The sequence below is a fragment of the Haliotis cracherodii genome, unplaced genomic scaffold, assembly GCF_022045235.1.
Source record: "Haliotis cracherodii isolate W230 unplaced genomic scaffold, xgHalCrac1.p SCAF_11, whole genome shotgun sequence".
Classification (NCBI taxonomy): Eukaryota; Metazoa; Mollusca; class Gastropoda; order Lepetellida; family Haliotidae; genus Haliotis; species Haliotis cracherodii.
In genome coordinates, this window is record NW_027266266.1 from 44,739,591 (window position 1) to 44,759,357 (window position 19,767).

Consider the following 19,767-nt stretch of genomic DNA (forward strand, 5'->3'; position numbering starts at 1 on the left):
GGCATTCCTTTAAATCATGTTCCACTATCTCGGGAGTATTTACATCGCAGTGAGTTCTTTGCGAGGGGACCTCTTTTTCAATAACACTGAGGTAAGCATTTAACACAGTGTCCAAGAAGAAGTCTAGTAATTTTTACTCGCGTCTCTGTCGAGGGCGTATTATGCTAGTGGAGTCAGTGAAAAGAACTTACTAATGACCATCTACTCCCCGCCTGACCCTGGACAGCAAGTCCAGTGTGTACCCGCCTCCTATAGGTGGTTAGGATTACTTTTGTTCAAATGGAACTGATGTCACCCCCGGATCAAATACTCAATAACACTCTATCTCTCTCGGCTGTATTGTATACATGCACAGAATGCATTCTCATATCGTGTATAAATTAGGACATTACGACATACCTCTGCATTGAACTTGGATATCTGTATTGTAACGAAATAGTACACTGACAGTGTATTCAGCTAGATTAAGACAAGCATACAGATCTGTCGCTGAAACATACGGCACAGTCCACCAAAACAATCAGAGCAGCGATTCCAAGTTGCTTCTATTCAAATGATAGTCATAGGTACGCTCACCTTTTTGCGAACACCTGCTCAGGATTTCGTCGGAGAAAGACTGCAGCCCGTATCCCAAAAGTTATATATGTAGACATTGCCGTTCAATCCTTATATTAAGGGGGAGGGATGTACGAGGCAGAAGTCGTTCCATAGTCTGAATCTTACAATGGACTCTACTTTGGGCAGATTTTTCTTATGATTATGGAACTATTTTTGTCGCTTATATTTGTGTAAGTGGACAATGTTTGTCCGGGTGAATAGTTTTTTATAAGATGCAGAGAGTGCTTGTTCAGGCAGTTCGTGCAAGTGTTGGTTCGATAGCTTTCGTACAGATGGACCCCGCTTGTATTGGTGGATAGTGTGTGTATGTGCAGACAATACGTCTATGGATTGCTCGTGAGTGTATGGGTAGGAAGTGCTTTAAGTTTGGCGAGTGATTGTATGAGTGACTGGTGATTGTTTTATTGGATGGTGCTTTCTGCCAAGAGTGACTGAGGGACTACAAAGGGAGAAGGCTTAAGTTTAAGTACGGTGTGTATGGCCATCACTCACATCCACGACTACAGCGACTAACCAACTATGCTTTACAAGTGAGTGCGTAGTTGGCTTTGACACCGCTTTGAACAGTACTGAACAGCTTTATCAGGGTGTTATATTAGAGTCATATCAGGGCGTGTATATTCCAGTCATATCAGGGCGTGTATATTCCAGTTACACCATGGCGTGTGTATACAGTTATACAACGGCGTTTTCTATTCCAGTTATATCAGGACGTGTATATTCCAGTTATATCAGGGCGTGTATATTCCAGTTATATCAGGGCGTGTATATTCCAGTTATACAACGTCGTGTATATTCCAGTTATATCAGGGCGTGTATATTCCGGGCGGACGCTCTACCATTGGACCACGGAGGCGGTCCAACGCATTCTTGAGATTGTAATATTTTCTTTACATTGTAATGTGATGTGATGTCAAGCGTGCCATGTTTAAAACTATTTATGGTGATATTGTGTTTTCTCTATGTACGAGTACACACATAACGAACATTTGCACACCCTGCGAACACAAATATCACAGTAAGCTATCAACAAAACACACATCACATATACAATAAGCGAATGTTGTTTAACGCCGCAGTCAGCAGTATTCCAGCTATACCCATGTGAACATCACATTTATAACCAGAACTGATTTGAGTTCATGAGCCATTTATTCCTGATACAGATAGAATACCTTCGAAATATATTTGTATTTAAATCAAGAATCGTAAGCACACATTGAACCTAATATTGTAAGTGGAATGCAATGCAGTCAATCAATGTCGCCATCAGACTAACAACACTGAATGCAGGTGTTTTTTGTGTGAAGGGCCACCTTTTGATGTTAATTAAAAAACAGATGATAGAGTTATCCCTTTGTTGGGGCCATGTTTGGAATCCTAGAAGAGACATTGTCGCGTATTTGCCCATAAGAAAACAAATAAAAGGTTTTAGAATTAGCCAGAGTGTGATAATGCGACAACGCCCATTTTGACCATTTGTAGCTTTGTCGCGCTTTGGTTAATTTTGATATTTTATGCCTGTTTTAGCAAGGGCGAAAACGTGGCAATGTCTCATTTTTGATTTCATAATTATGGAAGATGGTCAAGTATTGTAATTACATGATCACATGACGAAATATTAGAGGTTCTGTTTGAGGGCGTTATTGTTGACGGTGACGCTTGTCTCTCGACGACACTTGACGACGATGTAGACGGGATGCAGGAACGACAGTTGCACCAAACACAGCATCAAGATACACATCTGTGGAGGATGACAACGGTGATTGGTAATGTAGAGTCGACTCTCGTCATCAACAACTGTTCATCTAATCAGCATCATCAAATTAACTGACTTTTTTATATCACCTTTAAGCTTTCGTTGTGCAGAGTTGTGTCCCTTGGGCACGCCAGAAACCTATTATTATGGGTTCGAATCCCAGTTAGCCCCGATTATACTTCTAGGTTTGTCAGCACCATACCCGTGCTCGTGGGCTTCACATAAGTGATAAACGTGTGAGAGCTGCATCACTTCGGGCTTTCCTCCCACATTAAGCTGACACGCCGTGATATAACTGGAATGCTGTTCAAAGTGGCGTTAAACCCAACTCAAACACTCAATATGTTGATTATGTCTAAACACACATTCAATGACTTTAATAAAATCAACAAGGATGAAAGACACAGGACACCACGACCAGGCCTCACAAACGTAGGACAACATACCTTCTACCTTAAATGGTCTTCACCTAACGATGGCACCGGGTAAATGGTTAGGTGAAGTGAAATTGGGTTTAACGTCGCGTCCAAGATGATTGCACAAATATAGCGACGTGCATGTACGTTTGTGTGTGGCAGCTTGTACTAGTCAGGATTGAGTGCTAGCTCACTGAGAGACCATGCCGCAGTTTAACATGAATACCCCACGTTGACACAGTATACTGACTCCGAGCCGACCAGTCCTTGTTTTAGCCCCTTAATGCCGTGCACAAGACTGGGTAACAACAAGTACCATATGTTAACGTCTTTTGGTATGACGCGGCCAGGGATCGAACCCCGGACCCTGCACTCTCGGAGCGGACACTCTACCACAATGAATATGTATATTTCTTACCCCGCAATTGGAAATGATAGTTTACCGAAGCAGTGCCTCGTTTTCAGGTGTAGATTAAAACCCAATTCTAAGACCCGACGAAAACTGAAGTCCGGTATTTTCAATATACTAAACATGGTGATTATTAACAATTTAAGATCGTCACAATAGTATTAGTGATCGTAATAATATATTATTTATAACAATCAAAATATCAACAATAACGACGACGATCATAATTATGATTAAATCAAGGCGATAATTAACTAAAATACCGCTTAGATTTAGTAACCAAATGCATCATTATTATCCCGACCATATTATCTTTAGCTTACATCTTGCTCATCAGTTAACACATTACGTGATCTGTACGTACGTGTGTGTACGCCCCTTCGTATGCGTACGACCAGGAAAACAGGGCGTACTGCAAGAAGGAGAGAAAGCCACTAGAGATGACCATCACCGTGTACAGGATGCTGAAGTGTTCAGCAGGAAACCTATAAATCCATATGGCCATTTGAAAAATAAAATAAATTATCATCTGCAAATATATTCGTGGGTGGGTGAGTGGGTGAGTGAGTGAGTGAGTGAGTGAGTGAGTGAGTGAGTGAGTGAAAGAGTGAGTGAGTGAGTGAGGGTGGGTGGGTGGGTGGGTGAGTGAGTGAGTATGGTTTTACGCCGCTTTTAGCAATATCACGTAGGGGGACACCAAAAATTGGCTTCACAGATTGTACCCATGTCAGGAATCGAACCCGGGTCTTCGGCGTGACGAGCGAACGCTTTAATCACTAGGCTACACGACCGCCCCTTTTTGTGATTGAAGTGAGGAATGGTGCCAAGAAGGGAAGGTTGTTGTGATTAACACTTACACCTGGCTGACGAAGGACGCGGCCACACTGTACAGGAACGATCTGTATGCAGTCGTGAGGACAAAGATGGCGTACAGGACTTCCAGGTGAGGGATGAGGATGAGGACAGACAGGAGGACGCCAATGAAGGATGCCGCACTCAAAGGTACAACCGCTGGCAGGAGGGACCGTCTCAAAGGTGTCGAGGCTGGATAGAAAAACAACAGATGTTTATGTGTGCAGTGAAAATGTTACTTCTGCACCAGAGTTCAGGACAGATCTACATTCAAATCGCGGCCTCAATCGAGCGAGCCCTCAATTTATTTAAAAGAAGCAAAATACTGTTAGAACTGTTTTTGTAGCTGGACAGGGTGGGAAGCCTATATGTTTCAAGTGGTTCCGGTAGCATAGGGGTAAACGCTATCCATGCCAAACCGGAAGTTGATAGGTAGCCATTTTCTCGCTGGATAGTAAACAAAATGGGATTTCACCCCAGCACATGAAGCTTGATTTAGGCAACTAAGGTGTTTAGCGCTTTTAATTAATATTTTGAACTACATCGAACTTATATCATGCACCGACGAACTTCCGAACTATAATCATTATATTATTTATATACAAAAATCAATAAAATATCAGATATTTTTATCTTTACTTATTATGTCGTCTGGTGCTGCAAAGACGAGAGGAAAACTAGCTTTATTTAACGACATCATTAATTCATACTAGCGTACTTTTGTGTTGATGTTAGATTTCTCGGATTATTTCAGGATTTGTACAGTATGAATATATTTTGAGATATGTTGATGGTTGTTGATGGCGTGAACAGAACTACTGTCACAGTTGTTGGAATATTGTGTCTGGATAGTTAGTATAAGAATGTTACATTGATTTGAACTGATTACACAGCAGTGGCATTGATGAAATCTGTTCTCGTTGAAGACATTTTAGAACGTTTTGTTAGTCCATGTGTTCCATCATTGTATTTCAACAACCTTGTTTTGGCCGCAAATAGCTGAAAACGTCCTCCGGTGGCATTAGGAAATGACGTATTCACGCTCTTGTTTAATAAAAGTCCATTGTACGATTCCAACTATATTATTAGCATTTTATGATTCACTATCAAATAGTGACGATACCAGGTGCACCTGTCCCATCGGTGGCCCAAACACATCCAAAGGCAAATCTGAAAAAACAACTCAGGGATGAGTTAGGTAGAAATTTTAGCAAGAGTTGTATGACACGCTTGAAATCTTCGTTGAAAGACCATGTTCGATTGTATCCCAAATGCTGTGTAATGTAGACACCAAAGGCTGGAGCTGTTGGAATATGTGTCGACATATAGGGAAAGTTGGAAAGTCAAAGTCGTTCCTTTTTGTCATCCTGTTAGTCTGAATTATTACGTATTCATCCAAATGTGACATGGAGGAGCCAGTTTCACTCTTTCTAGTTCAGGTGGGTACATCAGTGGCTATTATTGAACGATATCAGATCAACGATATACCTCAAGCAAAGTTAGACTTCTTTGCTAAATTCCCTTGTTTATATATTGCCAATCTCGATTCATATACATAAAACACAGATCATCAACAAGGGGAGCACAATTGGTGCCCATGGGGATGCCTAATTCTTGCCTAAATGCCCTTTCCTTAAAATTCACAGAGATTTTATCAATTAGGAAGTCCAGCATCCTTGTCTTCTCAGTAAACTGGAGATGACATGTGCTTTCATATTGGACAATGTGTCCTGAAACTGAAGATAGAGATGTAACTGTGGGCACCACGTTTGGCACCAAATGATCCATGGAAAAAGGAATGAGGTTTTTTCTTCAGTTTGTTGTGTTGTCGCTACTTCTGGTTTGAAAGCGAGGCTTGGAGAGCAAAGGTGAAGGCTGGATAGCACATGAGTGAGTGAGTGAGTTTGGTTTTACGCCGCTTTTAGCATATTCCAGCAATATCATGGCGGGGGACACCGGAAATGGGCTTTACACATTGTACCCATGTCGGGAATCGAACCCGGGTCTTTGGCGTGACGAGCGAACGCTTTAACCACTAGCCTTCCCTACCGCACCTTTACAGAATTGAAATGAAAATAAACATTTGAAGGAAAATAACCAGATGAACTTTTTTGTACTCCAGCAATGCATGGATAAAGAAAAATACGGAGATGGGGCATTGAGTAAAACAACAACATGACTAGATGAACAGGTGAACACGTGAACACGTTACTTACCTATGCGTGTGTTTGTGATGGGTGCCACCGGCGTGACGAGCGAAGGCTTTAACCACTAGGCTACCCGACCGCCCCGGATAGCACATGAAACACATGGAGATGTCAACAAAGCACCCACTCGGGACAAACTGTCACAATTTAACCATCCCGGTACATTTATCGTAAGTTTTGAACATTATTCTTATTCTTATCATTGACAAACTATTCTACTGTTATCTGGTCTCCTTACCGATATAAATTTGAGTCTGGCCGTTCTGTTGTGATTTCAATTTAAAATATCCATGACCACCTGGTAACTCCCATTGCAGTTTATGGTAGCTGAACAGACTTAATACAAATGCTAATGAGATCTTGCAAGAATAATTCATTGTTTACATCCCATTAAGCCAAACTATTTATTGTGAGTTTAAATAACTTTGCGGGTTGTACTTGAACATTGACCTTTTGACCATATCTAGATATATGTCAGAAACTAACTAAATTGATATGTTGATATAATGTATCAAATTGTAACCTACTGAGAATTTACAATCGTAACAAATCAGAATGTTGCATCAGTTGCGTATTTGATGTAAATTGTAATGGACTCAAATGCATTCCAATGGAACATTAGACCTCTAGATCTACTTGTGCTGTTGTGATTGTGAACAGTTGTTATTTTGATTGTCAATGTTGACAGATTAGATAGCATGAGGTGTAATATTTCAACTGAATTATTACATAAAGGGTGTGTAAATAATTGAAGTAAAGTACAGTTTGATCTGCAATTTTGGTTACAATATTTCTACCAAAATGATATTTACTTTACTGTTCCAAATTAATCATGTCATGAAATTAACAAAAACCCAACTAATTAATGGCCAGTAGATGTCAATCTACATGTGATTTTTATATAATTTACAGAAACAGATAACTGTTTAACAGTTTGTATTCAAATATTTCAAATGTATAAATTGATATTGACATTACTATAAACTTAAAGTATAAACAGAATTATTTTTAATTCCAATGCGTATTGCAATCATAACTCATTTATTAGCTTTGTTTAATTGTGAAACCCATCTGGTATTATGTCCACAAATATGTTTTGAAACGTTTAAAACAAAAATATTTCTTTTGTGCAAGCAATTGTCATGTATTATTGATTATTAATCATATCAATTTATATGTACGAATTTAGATGTGCTTACTGTGTCATTTTGCAATAATCATATTGTTTTGATGTAATATTTTACTATCGTTAATAATCTTTAGAACTTTAGTTTATTTCAGTCAAGTCAAGTGATGTGATAATTTTGATAACTTTTATAATTCAATCAAAACGAGAAATAAAAAAAAATATAAATACATAGAAGAAATTTGCTTTCCTTGTCAAATAACGATGATAGCATGAATTTATTTCATGCTCCTTGTATAGCATGCTCCTTGTGAAAATTCATTCAATTTCATCTTCGAGTGTACCTTGTATGATGATTTTAGGGAGACATTACTGACAGCTATCAATAATCTTGGAGGACAAAAACTCTACATTGTATTCTTTTTGTTGCTCCAAACTTAGATATTTTCCTGAATACAAAAATATGCTTGCCTGTACACAACTTTATAGAAACGACTAACAGATTCAGAAGCAAGCAAATTATTGTTTCCAAACTGTTGATCATTAATATTGTTAAATCTATATTCAACACTAAAATGTATAATATTAGGATATGTATGAGTATGAGATGCACACTGTCTTCACTTTCCAGCACATTGTACATATCCTTCATATGAGCACTGTATATATATATTGCGCACTATGTTTCCCCAATGTGAAGCTTCAACTGTAAATTGTTCATGTTCATTATGCAATATTATGTATAACTGTATATAGGGCGAAGGCGGTAATAAGTGCTGCACTTGTGCCCAATCCCTTTATCTTTTTGGACAATAAGATATGTTTAATAATATCTCATCTTGTGATCTGACAAAGTTAATATTTCCATGTCAAGATATCAACTTTAGTTAACCACAAGAAAAGATAAACATTTCATTTGACAAAATAAATTCAAGTCTTATATTTTCCTTGTGATCTTCATGACCTTTCTCAGAAAACTATAGTGTCAATGAGGCAGACTGACTGTAGGTGTGACAAAACGTGATATTTCACCTGATTTTAATAAAAATCTTGTTTATTTCACTTTAGCGAAAGTATGTTTTCAGCATGGTCAGACTAAACAAAGTATTTCATGATTAAATACATACCTGTAATACAAATATCAAAACGTGTTTCATTAAAACAAGAGAGAATTTCTGTGTGACATTGATATAAAGAGCTGTAGTACACAGTCATTAAATTGATCCATCTGTTGAGTTTACTGTTTACACAGAATATACTGTTTGAGTTTTAAACATATCAGATAAATTGATGCCTTCAAGATTGTTCTAAAGTAGCATGTAATGTTACACACTGTGATTAATTTTCCTTAAACGTCTCTATTTCAGAAGAATGTTGTTTTCTAAATAAGCAATATTTTGAGAGAAGGTGAACATGCATTGTTTACAAAAAAAATGTTATTTGAAGTAGAAATAGTATTACAATATTATTGAATTATTCATTTCAGGCCAGCGATTCAACACAATGAAGTACTAGTATCCGGGTGACGGATGTCTGGAGGAGCTTTCTGCTGACAGTAACACAATGGTTACAATGTGCGTCCTGTCAAAGGACGAGGAAATGGAAAGCTATATTCATTCAATCAACAAATGTGCTTCCTGTCACATTTCACTTAAATAGGATGAGGAAGTGAAAAGCCTTATTCACTCACAAAACAACATGGCCAATATTTATCAGACGCTAAAAAAGCACATTGTACCATTTGTTTACAAGCAAGAAAATTATTTTCTCCTAGAATTTAATTGGGTGCTTTTGACTGACAAAGACACCCGGTCCATTTTAAGTTTTGAAAACTTATATTGTGAGAAATAAAGACATAAAAATGTTGGTTTGTTTTTCCTTGTAAAATATGAGAAATCCAGATTGTTCCATCAACATAATTTGTACCGATACATATAGTTTATCTTGGCTTGATTACCAATTTAAGTTGATTCCTTTTTATCTTTTGTTATTTTATCTGTACTCATATCTGATCAAGACATTTTCAAATTATTCAGGATAAATGTATTAGTAGCTTCATTTGATATACAATTACCTATCATCATACAGGATTAGGTGAGGGTGTTCAAGAAGTTTGTGGTTGTATCAATTCATATATTTCTTCAATTTCATGCATTATGTATATTTATCAATTTTTAGTTTACTTTTAACTTATTTTAAACAGTTCACACATTATTACTTTTGTCGTGCACGGTGAAATCTCAATCAGCAATAATCAGTTAAATAAGTGATGTTTGAAGAACAAGTAAAGTATCATCGGTCATTGTACACACTGAATATTTATTTTGACACACGAAGTATTTTGTGAACTAAATATCATTTACATCGTAATATTTTATAATGAAAATCATAGCAGAAAAAGTGTCTTTTGTCAACTGGACTCATGGCAAAACGATAGTGCGTTGTGTAGCAAACACCACTATGAAACCTGAAATAAACATGACCTCGATCTCGATCTCGAGTTCACCATTCGCATTGACTGGCAATTTTGCAAAAGTACACTGACGTGTTTCATGTTATGCGGTTCATTTACGATACAAAACTTCTGTCATTGAATGTACTGTCACATTGTACCTATATGCCGACGTTATATTAAAACAATCTAATTCTGAAATACGTATCTCGAAATGCACCTTTCGATTCACTTCCGGGATCCTGACAGCAAAATACTAATTCCAGTGTATTACAGACATATTTTAGTTGGACCTCATGATTAAATGTGAAATATCTTCTGTATTAGATACAGAGGATACCATTTTTTGTTAGTTTGAAATGTCCATCAGTGAAATGCACAACATGCTGTCTGTTCCCTATGAGCTGATGCGACTCACACTGCATGGAGCTATGGTCTCCAAGCCTCGTTTTCGATCCAAGATGGCGAAAGTGTGAAAAAGGTCTATAAATTGACATAACGCACTTATCCAGGTATTAATATCTGCTCAAATGCGGTTTATTTGTACTCCGGCCAATGAACCATTTGCATTCAAGTTATCATTCTCAACTCCCTGGGGAGTATACAACCCATGCTACCTGCCCGCGCTATATGGCTTTTACAATTAGACACTCAAGATGTCCACATCCAGCTCCACCACTGCACCTCCATTGTACTTAATTTCACATCTCTTCCGTTTATCACACTTGTTTTCTCCTTATCTTGTTATCTTTGTACATTAATCCTACCTTGTGTAAACATTTCAGCAAAAATATATATTAACTCAATACACTTACTCCGTATTCACCTGATGAAAGGGCAAGACGTAGCCATGAAACGGCCATGTATCATGGTATTTTAAAAAGCCTTTATTTGTAGTAATTACTTGAAACATAAACGTCAAATATAGGATACAGTTTTATGAAACAAGAGGTTGGCACAAGGCATAACTATTTTAACCCTATGTGAGCATGCTGACCTTTATATTTGGCCTTCTGCAAGTCGTACACGATGCCGCTCAGACAGGAAGTGACGTAACCGAACATGGTGGCGTACAGGAAGACGTTGGTGAAATGGCTGACTGTAGAAGAAGGTTCAGTCATATACCTTGTCATAACTGTCGGCAAGTTTCATACATAGATTCGCTAATCAGGATTGAGCGGGTTGGATTTTACGCCGTTTTAAAAAGTTGTCCTGTTATATCACAGCATGTCAGCTTGATGTGGGACGAAAGCCCCAGTGATAGAGGTCTCGGACATTTACCACTTTGGTGACACCCACGAGCACGGGTATGGTGCTGTCAAACCTAGAAACATTATCGGGACGAACCGGGATTCGAACCCACGGCCATAGCTTTCTGGCGTGCCCAGGGGATGCGGTATCTTCACAGCTATGTGTGACGCCTCAGACGACTGGGCCATCTGAACCCCCTTGCGCTTATAAATGGAAGGGAAACCTATGACGATTCCCCTGAAATACCAATGCATGTGGAAATGACTTTTATTTTCATTCAAGAGAGCACTGTTCAGGGGTTTGGAATTGCTTTGTTTTTGTTCTGTTGGCTAAAACATCTTCCTACAAGGAGAGAAATCATGTTTTAACTAAAAAATAAAAGGCAAAATGTATTTGCCTTCATAATCTATTATCATTTTTTATTTATATTTTATCAAAATATGTTTTCTCTAACATACTGGTCTAACTACTTAAAGACTACCGACCTACCCTGTTGTGTGTTGCCTCGGGTTATGTAGGTGAGGTAGGGGTTGAGGAGGGAGGTGAAGTTGATGAACCTGATCTGCAGGATGTTGTACCACAGAAGGTGGAACAGGTACAGGGGGGACAGCAGGTACTTTTTCACCCCCGGGATCTGCTCCCCGGCGGTATCTTCTTTGGACGGATGTAGCTGCTTGTCTCCCTCAGGCTGGTGTTGATCACTGTCCCCGTCTAGAGTGTATCAATATCAGATAGTAGTCGATTGTGGGGATAGGCTAGAAATATACAAAATTTGTTAATACCAGCCCTTGTGTTGTCTCACAACAGAGCTTTCCATTTTGATCAATAAAAGATGGAACGATAGACAACGCAACAAAGATTTCGTATTCTTTTGCTTTAACCCTTTGGTTTTGAAAAATCTAAATCTAAAAAGCTCCAGATCGGTCCAGTTATTCAGCTTTCAAACTCACCTTTCTGTTTTCAGTGTCGTGACCATGAAAGATGCTTTCAGGCCAGTGTGGCCGTTTCTAAAATATGTTTGTGTGTTTGTTGAACAACGCGGCACTAGTCATATGACAATGGACAAAACAATCCAGCGATTGATATCATGAGCATCTATCTACAAACTATGGATACGATGACACGCATCAACAAAGCCAGCGAACCTGACCCTCCGATCCGGATTGTCGTCTCTTATGACAAGGAAGACTAATTCTAACCGCGAATGATGAAGATATAGAACCGATTTTCAGCTTTTGAGCTTTTCATCCAGATAGGAATACACAGCTCTCACAAAGCTCAAAGACCGGTTCCGTGATCGAGATTGATCTATATTACGGACATAACCATCGATGCTTTTTAATTGGCCATGGCCAGCCGAAATGGTATGTAGATAATATTATTGGATGTGTGTATATGTATCTATTCTAATTACGTTCCCATTTTCATTTCCACAAATATTCAGAGATACCGCTTTCAACTCTTTTACAACAACGGCAAACTACTAAATCGAGAAATGGATTACGTTTTGCCAGAAACAGGAATTTGTATTTCTTTGTTACTAAACCATACTATAGTTAAAATGCCCACTTTCGACACCTAATTCACAACGAAAGCGTAATATCCAAACAAGACCTTCGAATTGTAATTGGCTTTCAAAAGTTTTAAGGAATGTGCAGGTAAAGTTAATGTTGAAGTAAGTGAATATGAAATATACGTTACAACTAAACAAATCCAACCTATGCACCATCTCCACCTAAAGTGAGTGAGTGGGTGAGTTAAGATTGAAAGTCAGATCGGCAGTATTTTAGCCACATCGTGACTGTCAACTTTAAGGAACCTTATCACATAACAGAATTTCCTCTCAGGTAGTAACGTGTAGCTCGGCATAACCGTATTAACGAGTAGATCGACATAACCGTGTGTGTGTGTGTGTGTGTGTGTGTGTGTGTGTGTGTGTGTGTGTGTGTGGTGTGTGTGTGTGTGTGGTCTTTAATTGTTCACATTTGTGGTCACCTTCGACCCTGAATGGCTGCATTTCTTGTTCCTGATCCTGGTCGTTAGGTGGCGCTACTTGGTCATTCTTTTTAAACAATCCCGACGGCATCCAACAGATGGCGCTGATGACAGTCATCACACTAAGCCCCGCCAGAACAAGATGTGTGATCATGAGGGACGCTCCTTTTTCGTAGGCAAACTGCAACAAATATGTCATGTACTGTGTCGCTTGAACTGTCCAATAGTCAACTGTCCCTTTTTGACTGATGAAGTATTGATTTCATAAATAGAATAGTAGTTGTTCTCGGGGAGAGGGACACACTGTAACGTACTTTGATGAAGAGCATGACGGACCCGGCGAAATCGTAGCCGCCGCAAATGACGGATGTCACAGTGCCGCTCGTCTTGGAGAACAGATACGACACCTGTAGGAGACACGGTGAATAAGTGAATAATAAAGTTACAAGCTATGTGTATGTTCTTACTGTCCTGAATATTCAGCCTACAGCTGTACCTATCTACCTGTACATTTGTCACGAGAAGCCTACAGCTGTAACTATCTACCCGTATATTTGTGATGAGAAGCATACAGCTGTAACTATTTCTCTGTATATTCGTCATGAGAGGCCTCCAGCTTTAACTATCTACCTGTATATTCGTCAGTAGAAGCTTATAGCTCTAACTCTTTAACTGTACATTCGTCATGAGAAGCCTGCAGCTTTAACTACATACCTGTAATTTTGTCATGAGAAGTCTGCAGCTCTAACTATCTACCTTTAATTACGTCATGAGAAGCCTGAAGCTTTAACTACATACCTGTAATTACGTCATGAGAAGTCTACAGCTCTAACTATCTACCTGTAATTACGTCATGAGAAGCCTACAGCTCTAACTACATACCTGTAGTTACGTCATGAGAAGCCTGCAGCTCTAACTACATACCTGTAATTACGTCATGAGAAGCCTGCAGCTCTAACTACATACCTGTAATTACGTCATGAGAAGCCTCCAGCTCTAACTATCTACCTGTAATTACGTCATGAGAAGCCTGCAGCTTTAATTACATACCTGTAATTACGTCATGAAAAGCCTGAAGCTTTAACTATCTACAGGTATATTCGTGATGAGGAGCCGATGGCGCTAGTTGTCTACCTTTAATTCCGACACGATTAATCTGCAGCTCTAACTACATACCTGTATATTGGTGATGAGGAGCCTGCAGCTCTAACTACATACCTGTATATTGGTGATGAGAAGCCTGCAGCTCTAACTACATACCTGTATATTGGTGATGAGAAGCCTGCAGCTCTAACTACATACCTGTATATTGGTGATGAGGAGCCTGCAGCTCTAACTACATACCTGTATATTGGTGATGAGGAGCCTGCAGCTCTAACTACATACCTGTATATTGGTGATGAGGAGCCTGCAGCTCTAACTACATACCTGTATATTGGTGATGAGAAGCCTGCAGCTCTAACTACATACCTGTATATTGGTGATGAGGAGCCTGCAGCTCTAACTACATACCTGTATATTGGTGATGAGAAGCCTGCAGCTCTAACAACATACCTGTATATTGGTGATGAGGAGCCTGCAGCTCTAACTACATACCTGTATATTGGTGATGAGGAGCCTGCAGTTCTAACTACATACCTGTATATTGGTGATGAGAAGCCTGCAGCTCTAACTACATACCTGTATATTGGTGATGAGGAGCCTGCAGCTCTAACTACATACCTGTATATTGGTGATGAGGAGCCTGCAGCTCTAACTACATACCTGTATATTGGTGATGAGAAGCCTGCAGCTCTAACTACATACCTGTATATTGGTGATGAGAAGCCTGCAGTTCTAACTACATACCTGTATATTGGTGATGAGGAGCCTGCAGCTCTAACTACATACCTGTATATTGGTGATGAGAAGCCTGCAGCTCTAACTACATACCTGTATATTGGTGATGAGGAGCCTGCAGCTCTAACTACATACCTGTATATTGGTGATGAGGAGCCTGCAGCTCTAACTACATACCTGTATATTGGTGATGAGAAGCCTGCAGCTCTAACAACATACCTGTATATTGGTGATGAGGAGCCTGCAGCTCTAACTACATACCTGTATATTGGTGATGAGGAGCCTGCAGCTCTAACTACATACCTGTATATTGGTGATGAGGAGCCCCAGTCCAGATAGACCGACTGTCAAGTACCCCACGAATACCAACCAAGGAGACGCTGAAATTATGTCATACATTAAGATTTTCTTATTATTTCCTTACAACGTGTTTTTATAGTTAACGCGATATACCATATACACACAATTCGTTTATTCGGACATTTGTGGATCTGGGCGATTTCAGGTATTACGGTATGAAATCCTATTCAGAGGGTTTCATAGTATACACATTGACTATTTTGGTGCATCATACAAATACAGTCTTTTTTTTTGTGTTTCAAATTCAACTCACCATTCGTCACGAACGCCACACAGAGGCAGCCGAAGACAAACAGGAACCTGAAATTTGTTTGGGACATAGCTGAAACATTGGTCCACAAAAATATAACTAATACTCCATGAAAGTTGACATCGAGACTTACTGCAACCGCTGGGTAATCCCAAAGCGAACTTCAAGCGTCGTGTGTTTTTCTACACTTTAACCTTATGTAGTTATATCACTGTGTATTGTGCAGAAAAGAAACAACTGTGATCTTTTGGGCCACGTGTTAATTCAGATGAAGTGAAGTGAAATGTGATTAAGCGTCACGTTCATTATTATTGCACTTATATAGCAACGTGCATGCACGTATGTGTGTGTGTGTGTGTGTGGGTGCGTGCGTGCGTGTTTTCGTACGTGCGTGCGTGGGTGCTTTCGTACGTGCGTGCGTGCGTGCGTGCGTGCGTGCGTGTGTGCCTTCTTGTACCAGGTAAAGTGTTATAGTGTCAGACCACCGAAATACCATACCCCACTCAGACACAGACCCCGAGCCTACCAATCCTTGTTTTATCCCTTCAACGCTTAGCGTCAGGCTGGGTAACAACAAGTAAAACCAGTTTTTACTTTTATTGGGGTGATGCGGGCTGTGATTACCCTCGACCTTCCGCTCTCCGAGCAGACGCTCTATCCACACACGACGGAGCCTGTCGGTTATTTTAGGTCCTCCAGTGTGCGGGTATTGCTAGATGACTTCCTTTGATGGTAGACATATTATACATGTATACTGATACCATTACCACTGAATCAAAATATACTCCCATTAAATGCCAACGTGAATAAGGATGGTTACGTCATATTAGAACACATAATCGGCTGTTGTAATTTCCTTGCCAGTTACATTTACAGTTCTTTAAAATGCGATATTACCAAATTCCGATTCGAAGTCGTTTGGTTCCAATCTGTCTGTGAAGTTGACCAATGAGAAGAGTTCCCAAGAAAGACACACTACCGGAAATCGTCTGCCCTAAAGCAATCATTGAATCCTGGGCTTTACATTTCACACTTCCGGTAGCGAATCCTTCCGCTGCTTGAGTTGAATTGTGTTCATCCGCGAAGCTCTTTAAACTCCGATTCATATACTGTTCGTACGTTACTTGAGGGTACTGTAAGTGTGTCTTGCTAGTGAATAGCACGTATGACGGGGATGTTGATTCTATGCTATATGTCAAGGTAGAGCCAGAAGTCATATTCTGGTCAGTCTGCGAGTTTTGCGAGATATTTGGTGTACATAGGTGAGAATATAGTCCCTCCTCTTTGATGATGTAGACAAGTGATGGCCATCCGTACATGACTCCCCCGAACAATGACGTCTCCACGATTGCCCACGTCGCCACAAGGAGGCGATATCTGTGGGGGTCCAACATTGCTCTGAATGGTAAATGAAAAATACAGTAACGAGTATTCAAAAGCGAACGCCAGATCACTGCTCCGACATATAATATTCGATCACTCATTACTTACAGTTATTATGGTGAGAGAGAAAAAGAGAGAGAGAGAGAGAGAGAGAGAGAGAGAGAGAGAGAGAGAGAGAGAGAGAGAGAGAGAGAGAGGTGTATTGAAAGGAGAAACGAGAGAAAGGGGTGAGAGGCAAAGAAATTGGAGAAAGAGAATAGATGAAAAGGAGAGTAGAGATGAGAGAGAAAAGAGGGAAATATGAGGGAGTGTAGATGAGAGGAAGCGATTAGCGAGAGATAGAGAGAGATAGGGCGAGATATTAAATATATGAGGGTAGGGTGGAAGAGGCTGGAAGAGAGAGATGTGAGGAGAAATAAGAGATGAGAGAGGGGCCACAGAGAGAGTGATACACAGAGAGACAGTGACAGAGGGCGAGATCGAGCGAGAGACGAGAGCGCGAAGCAAGAGTGAGAAAGAAGTGAGACATATAAGAGAAAGATGAGAAGGGGCAAGAGAAAGAATGGATGAGAAAGAGAGGCCGAATTAAAGAGGGAAAGACGTTACCCAGAATGAGGATAGACAGAGTTACGATGTGGTGTGCACGCTTGGGGACGTGTGTGTGTGTGGGGGGGGGGGGGGGGGGGGGGGGAGAGGGGGGGGGGGGGGGGGCGTTCGCGAACTTGAGAGATGTCTTGGTGATAATAGAATGCTACCACATCTTCTTGACTGACGAGAAGAGACAACACAAATATGTATATTGGTGCATTTAAATTTTAGGCATGAGCACAAGTCGTAGATGACAGGAACTTATTACCGTAGCGCCGAACCAGCAGTACGCATCATACATACACACAGTAAAGCTACACATTGTTATATTCAATACCTACCTACACCACAAGTTCTCTGCAAGGTCGATATGCTCTCAGTCATACACGCAAGTACATCTAATCGTGCTCCTCAAACGACCTCTACTCTCATTTCTACCTTCCTCCCGAAACATGGATACAAAGAGCGCCATGTTGTTAGCCTGACGCCATACCCTTGACATAAATAGATATACATGTTCCGAAGATATTCATGCGCTGTTGGGTCAGGTAACATTATCGCTCCATTCCCCCGACATGTCCGACCCTGTCCATACACAGAGTCAGGGCCCTGGAAGCGGTGTAGGTGTTAGGACGCTTGTTTAGGGCTGACCCTGTTCAATACATACATGCGGGCAATGTTGACACAGTGGAAAAGTTGTGGTCTGTTAATTGTTTTTTTTTGTTTTTTGGTATTGTGCTACCTAGATTTGTGTGCTAAATGTCAAGGATATGTGTCAGTGATAATGCTTTCGTGACTTTACATTTTAACTCATTCACTACTAACTGCCAAGCGACTGTCAGGAAACCAATTGTCACATGGGACACAAAGGACATAAATACAAATATTTACAGATGAAATGTGTAAAGAAATTGCGCGAGTAGCATGACAATACTATTTTGGTAAGGCACGCCCATAAACCAGAAACCGTTAAAAGTCCATTAATGTCATTCATTGTGAACCGGCCGCCTCCGTAGTCTAATGGGTTCGATCCCCAGCCGCGTCATACCAAAAGACGTTAAAAGATGGTACTTGTTGTTACCCTGTCTGGCGCTCGGCATTAAGGGACTAAAACAAGGACTGGTCGGCTCGGAGTCAGTATACTGTGTCTGAGTGGGGTATTCATGTTAAATTGTGGCATGGTATCTCAGTGAGCTAGTACTATAAATCGGCATCAGTACGGACTAGTACAAGCAGCCACACAAACACACACACGTACATGCACGTCGCTATATATGTGCAATAATCTTGGACGCGACGTTAAACCCCATTTCACCTCACCTCACCTCATTGCGAACCTTTTGACAGGTTAGCAGAGTTAGGGTGTTGAATCTGCAGAACCCAACCTGTTTTGTCGATCTGTCGTCAAGATATTACTTGTAGGCTTAACAAATCTGGCATGTTACAACCAAAAAGTCATAATATTTGTTTGTTTTCTGTAATATTCTTTTATTGTAACTGGACATGGACTCCACTGATGCCATAACAAACTCAGGTATTTGTTTGTTGTTAAACGCCTCACAGCTCAAGCTATATGATGAGACCAGACATACCAATGATTGATATTATGAGCAACGACCCACGACGTCACAAATAAACGTCACGAAGATACAAATTATCCAAACTAAGCGGCAAAAGAAAGTATAGGTTGTCAATTTGTAATTTTCCTAAAAACAGCGATAACTATTGGAAAGTGGGTATTGGGAATATAACTGCCCAGGGACAGGTACCAAAAACACCTCACCCGAACGTGCCACCTTTGACGGCGCTCGGTCGGTGACGAAAAATGGTTTCCCGCCTATGGCATAAACTGCACGTGCATGTTAGCTGTATAAATGCGTTCGTCTGCAGGGTATAACCACACGTGATGAAATTAACAGTAAGAAATGCCACGACTGCCACAGGAGCAGAGAGAGAGAGAGGTCGTTATTGCCGAAATGGGGGCAACACAGGTCCAAATTGTCAGAAGGTTTGGTTGTACACCTTTGACAGTAGCCAGGCTGATTCAACGGTACAGGCAGGCAGGGAGCACACAGGACAGTCCTAGAACCGGACGACCCCGAGTGACAACACCACTGGAAGACGGTCATTCACCTGCGAAACAGATTCGTAACGGCGACGGCGACGGCGACGGAAGCAACAGCTTTGGGACATCCCATTAGCCAACGTACAGTACTACGACGACTTCGTGCTGCTGGAATCCGAGCGTATCGTCCTTTCCGA

At 40.4% G+C, this 19,767-nt stretch overlaps 1 protein-coding gene across 1 annotated transcript; it reads right to left on the bottom strand.

Annotated features, from left to right (window-relative positions):
- Nucleotides 1-1,772: 1,772 nt before the first annotated feature.
- On the bottom strand, nucleotides 1,773-16,937 carry LOC139455851 (equilibrative nucleobase transporter 1-like). The gene is made up of 10 exons (XM_071237396.1): nucleotides 16,432-16,937; nucleotides 15,538-15,584; nucleotides 15,228-15,304; nucleotides 13,400-13,492; nucleotides 13,086-13,266; nucleotides 11,580-11,801; nucleotides 10,837-10,938; nucleotides 4,060-4,246; nucleotides 3,567-3,687; nucleotides 1,773-2,362 (listed from the first exon to the last, which is right to left on the bottom strand). The coding sequence occupies exons 1-10, from the start codon at nucleotides 16,926-16,928 to the stop codon at nucleotides 2,240-2,242; spliced, it is 1,650 nt and encodes a 549-aa protein (XP_071093497.1). The 5' UTR covers nucleotides 16,929-16,937; the 3' UTR covers nucleotides 1,773-2,239.
- Nucleotides 16,938-19,767: the final 2,830 nt, after the last annotated feature.